At 37.0% G+C, this 17041-nt stretch overlaps 1 protein-coding gene across 1 annotated transcript in view; it reads left to right on the top strand.

Moving 5' to 3' along the window:
• Positions 1-17041, top strand: part of ACSS3 (acyl-CoA synthetase short chain family member 3) — a 195958-nt gene that overhangs the window by 82893 nt on the left and 96024 nt on the right. Inside the window, exons 5-7 of the mRNA XM_080661591.1 lie at positions 2922-3062; positions 12459-12539; positions 12620-12715. Coding sequence (XP_080517717.1) covers positions 2922-3062; positions 12459-12539; positions 12620-12715 — 318 coding nt within the window. The remainder of the gene's footprint in view (positions 1-2921; positions 3063-12458; positions 12540-12619; positions 12716-17041) is intronic.

Genomic DNA, 17041 nt, shown 5'->3' with positions numbered 1-17041 from the left:
GATTATTGTGTATGTAAGTTATTTTTTAAAAATTTAGAAAGGTATTTAGTCCAGAAGTAAAAATTATATTTAGGAAACCAATATTTGAATATTCTAAACAGATACCTTACTCTGTGATCCTTGAAGGAAAAAAAAGCAGTATAATACATCAATGAATATATATTACAATTGCTTTTCCTAGTAAATTGGACCTTCTTTTTGCATTCAAGCACATATTCAGGTATTTATAGTAGGACCAACTTGAGTTTCTAGCAGATTAATTTTTTTTGCATAAGAAAAATTACTATAGTGGAAATGATCATGTATAATTTTGTGGAACTCTTGAGAGCTTATTTGCAAAAAATGCTTAAATGATAAGATATAAGAACAGAGAGCAGTAAAAATTGTCATTTTGATTACCACCTAGCAATTCTCTTCACCACATTAAATTCCTGTGTAAAGTTTTAGTTGTCTGTGGCTCATGAACTGCTGTACTCAATGATTTTAATATTCGTACTGTGTCAAAGAAGAATTTTAAGTTTCTTTCAGATGACCTCAAGCATATTTTTAAAAAAGGTTTGTTGCTCTTAAATCAGGGAATGCAATATCAGCAATAAAGAAGTCTTTGGGTGAGAGAAGGTTAGAGAGGGAACACACACATACACACACAAGCATTTATGTAGGTATGTGTGTGCTATTCACACATGGATGAATTCATGTAGAATTTGTAAAGAACTTAGGCCAGATCTGATGCTGAGTACTTTCAAATACTTCTTATTTAATTCTCACAAACCCATAAAATAGATGCTATTACTAGTCTCATTTTGCAGATGAAGAAAGTGAGTCATGGAGAAATCATAGCCCAAAGTCATACCTAGTAAGGTGGTGGAGTCAAGATTTGAATTTCAGTTAAATAACTTTTAACCAACATATTTCTTTTACTTTATAACACACCAGCAATGGATATGAATGTTTCCTAGTAAGATTTTTCTAGCGCAAATCTCTTCTCTTTCCTCTTAATGAGTAGAGATACATTCTTCCTCCACTCCTCCCATACATAACTGTCTCCCTTTCTCTTCCTCTCCCTTTTTTTAAAGACCCTTCCTTCTATTTTGACATATCTTTATTTTAGATGAAGGCTTTGGATGTGTCTTGTTCTTCATATTAGAACTGCTGTGCAGGCAGTAAATAAGCCCAGTGGACTGACTTTACTTTGACTTTAGAGAGACACAAATTGAAGCTTAGTGGAATCTTTCATTAACCAGATTTGCTTTTTTGCCAGAGGAGATAAAAATCTGGCTGACCCTCCTAAGCCTCAGGCAAGCCAATCAAAAGAATATCCTATCAGTCAGTTCTACTGTTGCCCCAATTATTGCCTTTTAAGAATGTTAACAACTAAGAAGGACTTGTGTTTAGAAGTAAATGTATATATGTCAAAACTAGTGTTGAATTTTTCCTCTCTTCTTTTTATCACATCTGTTTTACACACATGCCTGTGTTTCTGAGCCTGAAAAATAACCAGGCATTCAAGTCCTCATTTCACTTGATTTGTAATTATTTTTGTGATGACTCAGTTGGCATTTTTAATTGTGCATTATGATTTTTTTTAAAGTTCTGTAATATGATGTCAAAGGCTTGATAATTTGAAATTAGTTATGTCTGTCTGATGAATAAAAACAAATGAAAACATATATAATTTGGTCACTGTTAACTATTTTCACTTATCTAAGTGGCATACTGGGGGTTTTCAAAGTGAGGCTGGAGATGCCTAAAACTTCACCTTCATGAAAGCCAATTCAAATTGTTATTTATCAGTGTGTTTATTCATATAGGCATTGCAATTGTGATGTTATATTGAAGTGTTAATTTGTAAATGTTTGCATTTAAAAATAGGACCAATTTAACAACCCTGATCAACACACTAAGGAGCCCCCAAAACAAAAACGGCCTGGCTCTTCTAAATCTCCCATAGTCTCTGGTTTTAGCCTCACTTTGATGAATGATGATCACCTATGTTCTAGGTAGATCTTACTAACTTTCACCAAGGAATTGGTAGCCTTGCCTTGTGCCTATACTAACAAGTTTACCAACTGTAAGCTTCCTAATCTTGAGTTCAGTTATCATTTCAGAAAATAACTCGACATGTACTGGGTCTTAACTCTACTTAGATAGATGTAACTCTCCATGAGGATAATTTTTCCATAAGCCACTTCCTTTCTCTTTACGAATCTGGCCTATTTCACTAGCACAAGTTGTAAAGGGGTCTGCCTACCTTCTTTTAAGGTATATGTGTCTAACTCATGACTCTGTTATCATAAAGTTTACAACACAGAGCTTGGTTGTAAGAACAAAAAGAAAAACTCAAACATTTCTACCATGTGAATCAATGACATGATGGAGCAAAATTTGGATAGCATTTTAGATATGTCACATACCCTCATTAATTTTCAAAACTGATTTTTCTTCTTGAAAAAGCAAAAGTAGATTTTTCCCCTACCCTTGAAAATGATTTAATATTCTCCCATTTTGAAAGACAGCCACAATATTATTCCTAAATGACCCTTGTATAAAAATAAATCTTAATGGGTTAGTTGACATTTGATTGTAAAGATGATAGTTCCAAAGGAAAAGAAATTGGTTACAAAAAATAGAAATTAGTTTATAAAGTTAATAATGAAAACACATTTATGAAAACATGAAACTGTTAGTTAAGCTTTGTTGATGAAAACATGACTGTATCACATTGCGTTTCTTCAGGTTAGCCCCAGATTCGAAGCCAATGTCAACTGTTGGACTTTTTATGAACATTTATCTGAGATATTTATAAATATGATATTTAGTGCTATATAGACAGCCTAGATTGTAAGTCAGATGCTCAGACTAACATTGTTCTCTGATTTTAATCGTTGTTCAATGCCTATTCCCAAATTTTTGCTCCCTAGGAGACAGTTCCTTTGGCTCCAGGTCGTGACCTTGATTGGGATGAAGAGATGGCAAAAGCACAGTCACACGATTGTGTTCCTGTTCTTTCGGAACATCCACTATATATTCTTTACACATCTGGAACAACAGGTTTACCGAAGGTATTCACTCTCTTAGAGATAAGTATATAGTGGCAGACTTCTTTTGCACAGAAAATATTTGTTTACTAGCTGACAATGCTTGCAGACTATACCTTGAAGTTTAGACTTAGGTACTTTATAGTTTAAAGAAATGTGTTTAAAAACAGAAAAATCCTACATAATAAAAGGCTAATATACAAATTGTCCCCTCGACTGGGAGTTCGACTAGGGGGTGGGGCTGGCTGGCCAACCGCCTGCAGCCCCTTCCCCTGGCCAGCCCTGATCGGCCCCTCCCCTCCCAATCAGGGTGGGCTGGCTGGACCTTACCTGTGCATGAATTCGTGCACCAGGCCTCTAGTATGAATTATATTTAAGGTCAAGGACTTTGCCCCAATTTTTTCCAAACTCTTCACTTATATCAGCAATGTACAATTGCTTAAGCTATTAATATTAATAGAGATTTGACTGAATATCAGTTGGTTTAATAGAATTTTATAAAAGTATAGTTTAAGTGAACTATTTTTTAAGTTTAGGTATAACTTTTATACAGTATGGGATTGATTTTTGATTTAGGGGAGTGTAATTCTTTGTTATAAATACAAGTTCAGGAATTGGTGTAGACAGTGTGAACAACAAGCAATTTATCCTGAGTATTGAACTCTTTGATTTTTAGTACTGAAGACACTCAGGATTTTTAAATCTGCTTACCATGAAAGGTGTCTTCACAAAACAAAGTTAAAAGCATCAATATTTATGAAGATGTCAGATAACAAATTCCACTTCTGCCTGGTATTGCCAAACAATACTGTTTCTTTATACAAATTTTATAATGGCTTGCAATATCATCTTCCTATTCATCTCTATTAGAGGGTTCAACACTCATTGAGTCATAGAATTTTAGTGGGGGAAGGATGTTCACAATCACTCACATCCAAGAGGACAGTGGCATTTTGCTTAATATTAGTTCTCTATAGCATCAGAGTTTTAAAAACATAAATGGTTAATAATCTTAAAAAAGGAAAATTAAGATGTTCCATATAAACTCACTTGCTGTAAATAAGAAAACAGTTGGTAGGGGAATATAATCTTGCTGAAGAGAGAGACCATATTTTATGACATTTTAGTCTATCATTGTGTGCTTTGTGTGTAGTTGGCACTCATAAATGTCTGTTGAGTACATAAATAAATAAATAAATAAAGACATACACATAAAGTTATTTGTGTCATGGTAGAATCAAAGCCTTAGCATTCTTTTGGAAAACAGCTTAAGTCATTAGAAAAATAAATATTTGTTATACTGAAGACTCAGCTTGTTCAAGTCATCTGCTGAACAAAATCCTGACCCTCCACTTTTTGCAGTTTTACATTATGTGCCAATCACATAGAGTCCAACTGAATGCTTGGCTGTAAAACAAAAGCAAGTTTTAATCTAATATAAAATTTTCAACATGAAAGGAACCTAACCAAAAGCAAAACAAACAAAAAAAAAAACAGAAAGAAAGTCATTTTAGCTCCTTAAAAGCCACAGGAAGGTGTGTGCAGGAGGCTGCCGATGGATAATTCTCTCTTATAATTGATGTTTCTAACTCTCTCCTCCTACCTTCCTCTCTCTGAAACAATAGGAACATATTTAAAAAAATAAAATAAAATAAAAGCCTGAAGGAATCTTATAAGAGCATTTGTATCACCTCAATATTTTAAATTACTCTGAAACTCACTGTGGCCTGGTTGGAGATCTTTGTGGGAGGACTCACAAAGGAACTCAAAACGGACTCAGCCAGTGTAGTAGAAAGAAAAGAAAACAATATAGAGAGCATTAAATCTAACAAGTTGTGGTTCCAAATAAGGACATATTCTAGTTATTACAGGGTTTCTCTGGGTCAAGAATTTCTCTTCTAGATTTCTAGATGCTCAAACTGAAGATCATTTGAAGTTCTCATTATTCTCATTTATTTTATTGTGCCATATTGAAGTTAATCTGTTTCAGTGATTGGCAAAGGCTTTAATTGTTTGGTGATCTTTAGTCACATTGAATTTAGCTCAATTCAATATACATTCATTGAGTTTTCATTCTGGACTAAATGAGATAAAAATATGAGTAAACCACAATCCCTTCAGTTTAGTGAGGTTGAAAAATATATATACACACAGATAATGCAAGATAGACTGTTTTTTTTTTTTTAAAGAAATACCTTTATTTTTTTAGAGAAAGAGGGAGTGAGCGAGAGAGAAACATCAATTTGTTATTCCAATTATTAATACATTCACTAGAGGCCCAGTGCACGAAATTCTTGCACTGGGGGGGAGGGGTCCTCTCAGCCCAGTCTGCACCCTTTCGCAGTCCAGGAACCCTCAGGGGATGTCCCACTGATGGCTTAGCCTTGGGGAGCATGCCTAAGTTGTCAGTTGGACATCCTTAGCACTGCTACGGAGGCAGGAGAGTGTCCCACCACCAATGCTGCGCTCACCAACCCTGAGTCCGGCTTCTGGCTGAGCGGTGCTCCCCGTGTAGGAGTGCACTGACCACTAGGGGGCAGCTCCTGCATTTAGCGTCTGTCCCCTGGTGATCAGTGTGCTTAATAGCAACCCATTGTTCTGCTGTTCAGTCGATTTGCATATTAGCCTTTTATTATATAGGATTGGTTAATTCTTGTATATGTCCTGACCAGGGATCAAATTCCCTACCTGGGCATATTGGATGATACTCTAACCCAGTGGTCGGCAAACTCATTAGTCAACAGAGCGGCAAACCACGGCTCGCGAGCCACATTGGCTTGCGAACCGCAGTTTGCCAACCACTGCTCTAACCAACTGAGCTACTCAGCCAGGGCTGAATGGTGCTCTTGCTCTGAGAGGGCAAAACTGTTTCTCTCCAGTAAAAGATGAAATTCAATGGTACCTGAAGGATTGCATTCAATTTATTCATCAAATATTATTGAGCACACACATAGGTGTCTGACTGTCCTTTGAGAAGTTTATATTCTCTAACTGGGACACAGGCGCTAAACAACTAAAGAGCTCTGCAATGTAAGTGATATGAAGAAACATAAAGTGGGGCAAGGGGGCAGAGTGATGGGAGAAGTGGGAGTACATTTCTATCAGAGAAAGCTCTTGATAAGGTGACCCTGGAAGGATGAATAGAACTTCAGAGAGTGACATCACAGTGAGGAGGGCATCCCAGGCAGAGTGGTCCAGCATAAGCAAAGGCAGGAATGTGTAAGGGAGCTTTCAGGATGGATAGTGCAGGCTGTGCAAGGGAAGAAGAAATGGCTATACATATAGGCGAGAGCCAAACACTCTTGAAGTAAGAAGTTTAGGTTCATATTCTGTATGTAAGGGATGGAGGGCACTAATACTTTTTAAGCAGGAGAAAAAACATGAAGGAAAGTAACCCTTGCAACATTTTATTGGAAATATAAGCACATATAAACAACAGAGGCAAGGATATTTCAGGTTGTTTCATTAGTTTAGGCCTTTACTTAGGACAGCTCACTTAATAAGGAGGAATCAATTTGGTTCAAGGATAGGACGGAGGCAGAGGAGGAGTCCAAGACTTTGAACCTGAGAACATGGGAGAACTTTTGAACATTTCCTGAGCTAGAAACACAGGAGGAAGAATTAGGGCTGGGGAAACGGAGAGTTGTTATTGTTGTTGTTGTTTTTTTTTTTAACATATTGCGTGTGATGTGTCATTTTTAACATGAAGATGCTTAGTCAATAGTTGGAGGTGAAGATCTGAGTCCAAGAAATACATCTGGGTTTGTAGATTCTGGTAGACCCTCTGGGTCATCAGTGTGAGGTCTGGTGTTTACATCAGGGGAGTCGGTAGATTTTGGAAAGTCGGACATGTAGCATGGCAAGAGAAACTAATCGTCTCTCAAGATCACTAAGAAATACTTCTGTCATCTCCTTAGTGAACTTTAGAATTTCAAATGCCTTGAGATTATACATTGCCCAAAAGTCATTTCTTAAATGATCTCTTACTCCTGCAGTTAGCTTCCAGCATCCTTTTTCTTCATAAGATTCTCACTTCAGTTTTGGTAGGTATAATCAGGATTAATGGGATCTGAACATTTAATATTTGGGTTCTCAGAATAGAAGTACAGGAAAGATGAGCCCACATTCATTTATGCAGCATTTAGATATAAATTTTATGTCATCAGATAGTTTTATTTCTCAATCTTTAATCTTCATGAGGAAAAATAATGTTAGCCCATCCTGCTTAAAAATGCTCATTTCTCCTAGGCACATATAAGATACACATAAGACAGTCTGTTCTTTGGTTAGAATTTGCAGTTATGTTTAGGGCGTATTTGCATCTCTGCTTCTGCCAGCCCTGGGTTTGTCAGGTTGCTCTATGACAGGTTAATCTGTTAGCTGCTGTGAATATCCTGGCAGCCACAGCCGTGCTGCTTTGCATACATTACTGTCTTGTGGGCCTCTCTCCTGTTTGGATAGGTTGCCAGCATTCAGGATACTTCAAAGAGCTTCATGATCGAAGAATTCCTCATCTGGATGGGGTGCCCTTGGGGAAGTGGGAGATTTAGTGACAGTCATATTTATCTTCTTTTTGCTTGGTATCACTGAGGGATAGTGAAACCTATTCCACACGCACCCCTCCCCCCGCACCCCCCCCCTCAAAAAAAAAAAGTAAAAAATAAGTCCGGTGCCAAAGGAGATCAGGGGAAAAGAAACCAAAAGGAGAAGCCTGAAAGGAAGGCATGCCAGGAAGGGGTAGATAAGGGCTTTCCTCCCAATGTGCATTTATACAGCTTATGTCACTTCATTCCTGCACGTTAGGGGACTTATTCATATTCCCTACCCTCCCCCCCAAAAAAAAATTAAAAAGTCAACTATAAAAGCAGTGAAGTTTCTTATCTGTGTTACAGTTCCTGTAGTTAAAATGCTGGACTTGTTACACCGTTCGTTGCCCATTACCTCACAGTTGTTCAGATCAATAAAAATGTCTACTGCTCATAGAGGCAGCATCAGAGCTTGTAGCAAGAGATTTTATGTTTGCTGAAATATCCTAAATGGAACCATTCCATTTCTACTGATATGATTCACTAAGTTTTACAAGTTTCAAAGGTTTCCCCTGAACCAAGAAGAGTATTTTTAAGAAGATTTTTCATACATGTGCTCATTCAATTAACGTTCAGTCATTTAACCTGTGGACAAATGTATTGAAGTACTCTTCTATGCCAGACACTGTGCTGACAGACAAAGACACCAGCATAGTGGAGACCCAGCACTAGGTCCGGGCTGTCAGTGCTCGGAGGAGGTGTGCAGGCCATGGGGCCATGGAAGAGGATGGAACGCGGTTACTGTGGGATCCTGGACAATGTCCAGCAGAGGTGGCAGCACCTCTGCTTTTTGCTTGATATCACGGAGGGGTAGTGATGGGCTTTCAGCCTTGTGTGATGAACTAGGAGCTAACCAAGTTCAGAAGAGGGGTGGGGGTGGAGACTTACTCTAGGAAGAGGGAATATCATCTGCCTAGCCATTATAAGAAAAGAATAATGTTGATGTGTTGGATTTTTTTAAGTTATCAGAACCATACCTTTTTTCTTCTCAATTTGCTGACCGCAACCATTACTTAGTGATGGATTTTCTTCAGGCAAAATATTTTTCTTCTTTCTTCTTGCTTTATTTCTTTTTCTCAACTTGTCAGGCTGAAATTAATATATATGAAATAGATAAAACATGCATAAGTAAAACATATGTAAACACACAATACGTATAGATAGATACATTTACATACGTGTGTGTGAATAAATATGTATATCTCGTATGTAAATGTACATTTTCCTTATATAAGCCTTTATCACAGATTTGGGTGACAGAGGGGCTCAATTTAGGAAGCAAAGTATGTCACATATTCCAGAATTCTTTTACCTGAGTATTTTGAGATTTTTCTCTTATTTTTATAGATCAATTTAAAAACATGTTTAGGATGAAGAATTTCAAGCTCTTATTCTTATCAAACACCTCAGTCTTCCTTCCTCTTCTGCTACAACCCATATTGTTCTAACTATTTTAACTTGCAACAACCAAAACTGCATAACACTTGATATTTACCTGGTTTCTGTTTTACTTTAACGGTCCCATTTGTGGCTGTCCTTGTCTTCAAAGACAGCTCATTAAGCTGGACACCACATGGAGCCATCTGTGACAATTCTCTGGTCCCACTCCTGGGTAATTAATGGTTAGCCTTCCATTTTATTTGTACAGATTGAATTTTTAAAAATGCCCTTACATTGAAAGTGGCTTTTACCATTTTATTCCTTTTCTTTTCTTTTTTTAAAGAGCACATTCTCATTGTCTCCTTTCCTGTTTCTGAGGTAGAATTCATTTTTATGTCTTTATTTGTGGAATGGAGTGTTATTCCCACCTGGCTGCCTTTCAAGTTCTGCAGAAGACTAAGTATAATGGCCAATTCCACAGAAAACAGAGCAGTACATTGGCAGGTTACAGAGTTTTTCTGAGCATATATTAGGTCATCGACTGTCTTTACTTTTAAGGTATATAGAGTGTAAATACATAAAAAAGTAATAACAGAGACTCAAAAGGGTAAAATGCAGTGTGCTTATGTTTCAGGGTTAAGCATTGACATTAAATAAGTATTTTTACCTCATACCCAAGTTTCAAATATATGTTCAGATACTATTTTTAGTTTTTGATCAATTTGGTGTACTTAGAATATGATGATTTTTTAAAACATGATTTATGTGTTTTCAAAGGCTCAGTAAGATTTCTCTTTTGCATTTTATCATTACCTGTAAAGTAGGATTATAAACAAGAAACAAAAATACTTTCTTTTTAGACACATGTTAATAGCAATATTGTAATAACCTCTTTTTTAACATAATCTTTTAATTTTTTTAACCTTCAATCTTCTTGTAAAAGATCTGAATGAAGAATATGAAATGATGCAGTTCTTTTTTCTGCACCATATTAAATGTTCAGAAAATTGCAAACTATTATCTGAATATTTTGGAGGCAATACTAAATTTCAGATCTAGAGTTTAAATTAGTGAATGACAAAGTGATGATTGATGGAAATTATTTCACTCATCCTTTAACAAAATAAAAATAAGTGGATTTCAGAGACCAATAAAAAGCAAATATGGCTTGGCTCAGTGTATAGAGCGTCAGCCTACGGACTGAAGGGTCCCAGGTTCGATTACAGCCAAGGGCACATGCCTGGGATGCGGGCTTGATCCCCAGTGGTGGCTCTGCAGGAGGCAGCCAATCAGTGATTCTCTGTCATCATTGATGTTTCTGTCTCTCCTTCTCCCTTCCTCTCTGAAATCAATAAAGAAATATATTTTTTAAAAAAGCAAATATGGATTTTATCTTTCCTTTACCTCCATTTTAATTGTTTTTAATGAGAGTCTTTGATGGTAACCTAATTATTTTGACATTTCTGCCTTTTGGGTGGGATTAGCACAAGGAGAAATAAAAATCAAAAATTGCTAGAACTAAGGAAATAATTTTGTTAATAAGATTTTAAATTTTAGCATTTATAATTTTAAATGCTTTACCATGCATGATCTCATTTTTAAGCCTCACTTTTTTGGGGGGGTCAAATGAATTAAATATGTACCATTCTACAGGCAGAGCAGCGTTGGTAAAAATACTTTAAAAAGTAATCACTTGAGAGGTAAATAGAAATTTTGTAACCTATCCTTTAAGTTATCTTCTAAATGTCCCAAATGAATTGCTATTTATTTATGTCATCCCAAGCCTTTGATTCCTTTTTATCACTTCTAGTTGATTTACCTTACCCTCATACTACATAACCTAAAATTTGACCCATTATAATATTTATAATTTTTGATAAAAATGAGGTCTGAATGCAGAGACAGGAGGTGGAGAGAAAATTCTAAAACATTTTGAGTGCAATCATTACTGACATTATCACTGTCTACTGTAATATATGGATAACATATTTTCTATGAAAAAGTTCACTTTTTTCTCCACAAAATGAATACAGTTTTTCAGAAAAGAGCTTTTGCAAGTTGATTACCATCAAATTCATCAAGCTATTAAACCATAGGAAACGACCTTCTCAATAGGACAAAGGAATTAGCAAAATACATGAAAGATAATACAGAATAAATTGGGGAAAGAGCTGCCCACCTTACATGGGGAGATGCTTAGGATTTTTAATTCTCCCAAAGTGATCAAGAGAGCCAGCTGCATGCTAACTATGTCATACAACCCAGAAAGTAGCTGTCAAATGTCAACAAAATGATATTTGCTAAGGGACCAGGTGTTACTGCTAGTAGATAAAATGTGTTCCACAGCTTGGTACCTATGTTTTATTAGTGGTACCCGAGGAGAGCAGAAATTTTAGTAACTGACAGAAAGTCGATTTCTTTTGTATTCACTCATTTACGTATGTGTGTTACAGTTGCAGAACTATGCCAAAGTGGTGCAATTAGGTACACTAGAACCACATGTGCCCTTTGAGTAAAATAATTATTTTCTGCACAGAGTAATTATTATGGCTCTACTAAAAATGCTTCATATTGCATTTGAGTGAAATATTGAATATTTCTTAGCAAGCATTCACCTTCCTGCTTTAAATATTAATATCAGGTCCTTTTTTGAGCCAATGATGACTAATATTTATAATAAAGCAGTAAACAAAATTATTAAATTTACCATCAGTTCTTATTTATCATGATACTTTGCTCAGTTTTCAAGTATGACTGCATAAAAGTTGCATATGTTCAATGTTGTGGATAGCTGCTAGAAGCTGGTTCAATCCCTACTGTTGCCCAAAATGTAATATAAGGCAAATCTGTCAGCCTTAGATCCAACCCACCAGAGTTGATTCCTCAGAGTTCCAGAATTCAGCACTAAAGAATTGCTCAGCTCAGTACTGGGCTAGCATGATCCCCAGTGCAGCATTGTAATGAGGCTCTGGTAGAACATGTCTTTTTTTCTTCTAAACATACTAAAATGTAATAATATTAGGGGATAGACATCCTATGTTAGTCTTTATTTTAGACACACGGCTACCTTTGGTCTTTCTGTGCACTTAATTTTGAGTTTTCATTTTTGTTCTGGAAATACACCTGAAAATGTAATGTTTTTAATTTATGTTACCACTAGAATACATTCTTATTGCATGTGATTCTGTGAAATCCTAAGTTTTTATTTAAAAGGTCAAGAATGATCTGTGAGAATGGATTCTGCAAGTGGACTGATGTGGACAATTTATTCTGTGTTTATTATTGGAGGAGCCAAAGAAGTAATGACTCAGATACAATTATATAAAAGCCAAAGTGATTTGTAGCTTAAGAAAGATGACATACTTTAAACAGAAACCTTTTTAGGTAGATACTAGGAAGACAGAGATTCTTTTAACACATTATTAATTTTAGTTTTATTTTTTCTTTCATTTAGGGTGTGGTTAGGCCCACTGGGGGTTATGCTGTAATGCTAAACTGGACAATGTCTTCTATCTATGGACTTCAACCTGGAGAGGTAATCATGGATATAAATTCACTTTACATGACATTTCTCTGATTAAGACACATGCATCTTATTATGTTATATTTTTTTAGGTGTGGTGGGCAGCTTCTGACTTAGGCTGGGTTGTTGGACATTCCTATATCTGTTATGGACCGCTTCTTCATGGGAACACAACAGTTTTATATGAGGTAATAAAATGAAATTAATGCAACATATACATAATATTATTTTACTGAAACATTTTGGGAAGTAGTTCTACGTCAGAGTAGAAAACTTAGAATTGGGACAGGGGACATTTTTTTATCTTTATTTGTGGAACAATGCCATAAAAAATTAAATTCTGAAAAATGTACACTAAAAACTTGATGTCTATCCCTAATAGATTTCTAGAAAATATTATATTAATACTGATTTTAGAATCTTAGTAAAGAAAATAGTTATCCTAAAATAAGCAACAAAGATTCACCTTTTCTTATAGGATTAATGGGTTTCCAAATGTATGATGTCTTGATTTTAGGTAGATGTTTTCACTGGTTTCTGATGATGGATACACAAACATGGAAGAAAATCATAGGCTGACCAGATTTATAGCTAAATAAATTTTTGCTTTAAGATTCTGTTACATGGATTAATGTCACCCAGGAATAAGATTTCTGTGTTTATATTAGAAAAATTTTGCTCATATGATCATTATGTTTAATTTTATCTGTGCCTTTTATAAATACTTAAAACACATATTTAGAGTTGCAGGAGGCCAAATTTTAGAGGAATAGCCAAATGGTAGTTTACTAAATCAGTGTTGAAATGAAATTGGGCTTTTGGTATAAAAAGCACAAGATAGGGAAATATGGAAATCTTTATCTTAGTTTTATATTAAAAATAATTGCAGAAATGAAGTATGGGAAACTTGAGTTGGTTGCAGTTTATGTGGTTAAGTCCTTGTGCATTATAATTGTCCATAATTCAAACAAAAGCAGTTGGTAGGATTGCTTTTAAAAATGCCATATATAATGTTATGATCTTATTTTATTCTTTCACATTTGGAAATTTGTGTTCAGGTTAATGGGGAGGAGAAAAAATAATTAACTTATTAGAAAGCATCTGGAGCCTAGCCAGTGCAGTTCAGTGATTAGAGCATCAGCCCAAGTATGGAAGGGTCACGGGTTCAATTCCTTGTCAAGGGCACATACAGGTTTGATCACCTGTGAGGCTGCAGGTTTGATCACCTGTGGGGTGTGTGCGGGAGGCAACCAATCGATGTGTCTTTCTCACATCGATCTCTGTCTCTCACCATTCCCCCTCCCTTCCACTCTCTCTCTCTTAAAAAAAAAAATCAATGGAAAAATATTCTTGGGTGAGAATTAACAAAACAAACAAATGAACAAAAAACCATCTGAAAGAAGGGGACTAGGATGAAAATAATGTCATATGAAAAAGAAATGAAGGAATTGTGAAAGGTCGGTTTGAAAGATAAAATATTTAGTGTGTATACTAGTATATGTTCAGTATCTTTTGATATTTAAAGAATTGCTATATATAAAGGAAATAGTGTAGAGGAGAGGGAATAATGGCGGCGGAATAGACAGACGTGTTCCGAGCCTTGTCCCGGAGCAGAAAGAAAGAACAGCTGAGGGACGCACAAGGAGTGTTTGTTGGCTGGTTGGGAGACAGCTGAATTCCAGAAGGAGGTGGGGGACTGCTGAACGGGGTTCCCCTGACCTGGCAGCACCAACTGCGGCTGGGTCCCCTCCCGGAGCTGCGGGCTTGGACGCGGAGTCTGCGCCATCTTGATCCGGAAAGTGGAGCTTATCTGAAGCCTGAGAATCCACAACTGCGGCACCCTAGGAACAGCTGCGAGCCCCAGAACAACGCTCCCCAACTGGCGCAAGCACACGGGTTCAGAGGAGCTCTACACTCCACCACGGAAAGGTCAGATTTCGCCTGGGATAAGGTGAGGTCTCTGGTCCCGGCGGGAGAGAGGAACGCGCGTTTTGCGGGAGCTGGAGGACCAGGGAAGTCTGTGCCTAGAAAAATCCGTGGCTGTAGGGGCTGGCGTGATCTGTGATTGTGGAAAGGGGTCCTCAGAGCTGCTAAGAGAAGGGCACTCTAAAAAGCAACCCATTTTGATCTGAAGTGCAGGGACACCCTAAGAATTTCAGGCTGTCCAGACTTACGCGCAGCCCGTGCGCTCCCTTTGTGCCTGGGTTTACTCGCAGTCCTGGAGTTCGCACACTTGGGCTTTTTCCTCTTCAAATCCTTGCTTCTGATTACTAAGCCCAATACATAGGATCACCCAGTTGGGGACACCCTGGGAGACTGCAGGGGAAAGTTGTTTTTCTGGAACCTGGGGATCGGAGCGGGGAGTGACCATCAGAGAGTCAGCTCTGAGGCAGACCACGCCCACAGGCCGGTGGCAGTGCCACAGGGAAAGAAGGCTCTAACACTGCCTAGAGAGGCCATAGATAGACCCGGAAGTTAATCCAGAAACACTGCCACCCAGGGGCTGAATCACAAATTGACTCTTGCGTAATCAAAAATAAAGGAATACGAGAAATTAAGACACACCGCCTGCTTAAAATCAGGACTGGCTTACAACACCGAAGAGCAGTGGATCGCAGGGAACTGCAATACTGTCTGGACTGAGAAACAGGCGTGCCAAACAGAAAAACAGAGGAAGTGAATGACCTTCACTACTTCACATTTTATTTTTACCTTTTATTTTTTTATTTTTTTATTTTTTTTTATTTTCATTTTTTGCATCCTTTAATCAAGAAACTTTTTTTTCTTTTTTCATCACTTGATTTTACCTTTTTAATGATTACATTTTTATTTTCAATCCGTATTACTACTACTGCTATTTTATCTTTTTTTTTTTTTTTTTTTTTTTAAAGTGTCATTTTATTTTCTCTTCATTTTATTTTGGGATTAGGGTTCTACATTCTATTTTTTATCTTTCCTTTAGCATCGTTTTACTCTATCTCAACTCTACCTTTAGGCCATCACTCTCTTCCTAACCTCCCCCTTTTCAGTGTCCTGTTTGTCTTACCCTTTTACTGCTTTAGATTTTCCCTATTCTTTCTGTTTACCCCTTGTCAAAATTTCACCCTACTTACATATCTAATCTCTAATCCCCTGCTCCAAGTCCACATACACCTCTCCCTTCGCTGTCTGAGCTATCCATAAACTTGTCCTTCTCTCTGTCCTTTTGTTGTTGTTTGCTTGAATGTAGATTATATCCAATTTTTATGCTGTTTTTGTGAGATTGTTTTGCTTATTCTTCTTTTGTTTATTTTTTTGTTTGTTTTGTGCTTCAGCTTTCCCTTGCCTCAATCCATATTAGTTGGTGTTGTAGTTTGTATTAATCCCCAGGCACTTGTTGCTGGCATTTGCTGGGATCAGTGATTGTTCTATTGGAGTTTTATCCCCAATATATATAGTCTGTTCCCCTTTCTCTCTTAGTCACTTTCTTGTCTCTCTTACTTTTTTTTTTTCTCTTTACTTTCCCTTTTCCCAATTTCATTTTCACACTCCTTTTTTCTTTTTTTTCTTTCTTTCTTTCTTTTTTCCTCTTCTTCTTTCTCTCCTATCACCTAATTTGCCTTTCTCTGGTGGTCACCTTTATTGGAGGTTATTAATATCGTGAATACATTTCTGTTCAGTGCCTTGTGAGTTGTACCTGGTAGTGCTGTATTTTGTGCCTTTAAATCAACCCAGGAGAGAGAGAACTACATAACCAGACACCCAGAGAAGAGAGACCATGGGGAGACAAAGAAGCAGCCCGCATATGAAAGAAAAGCAGGCATCACCAGAAAAGGAAGTAAACGAAATGGAGGCAAGCAACCTTCCAGAAAAAGAATTCAGAGAAATGGTCATAAGGTGGCTGAAAAGAATGGAAGACAAATTTGACAATATGAGCAAGAACCAAGAGGAAATGAAGAAGAACCAAGAAGAAATGAAAAATGACATCGCTGCTGTAAAGAACTCAATAGAAAGCATCAAGAGTAGACTAGAAGAAGCAGAGGACCGCATCAGTGAGCTAGAAGACAAGATGGAAAAAAATACCCAAGAAAAGCAACTTCTAGAAAAAAAAATTAAAAGGCAGGAGGAGAGCCTAAGGGAACTTTGGGACAACACGAAACAAAACAACATCCGCATAATAGGGGTTCCAGAAGGAAAGGAAGCTGAGCAAGGAATAGAAAACCTCTTTGAAGAAATAATGACAGAAAATTTCCCAGATATAGGGAAGAAAAAACCCACACAAATCCAAGAAGCTCACAGAATCCCAAGCAAAATGAACCCCAAAAGACCGACGCCAAGGCACATTATAATTAAATTGGCAAACACCAACGACAAAGTAAGAATCTTAAAAGCAGCAAGAGAGAGACAGAAAGTTACATACAAAGGAACCCCCATCAGACTAGCAACTGATTTCTCAACAGAAACTCATCAGGCCAGAAGGGAATGGAATGAAATATACAAAGTCATGCAAAGGAAGGGGCTGAATCCAAGAATAC

The sequence above is a fragment of the Plecotus auritus genome (genome assembly GCF_963455305.1).
Source record: "Plecotus auritus genome assembly, chromosome: 3".
Taxonomy (NCBI): Eukaryota; Metazoa; Chordata; class Mammalia; order Chiroptera; family Vespertilionidae; genus Plecotus; species Plecotus auritus.
This window is presented reverse-complemented; position numbering and strand designations above follow the sequence as displayed.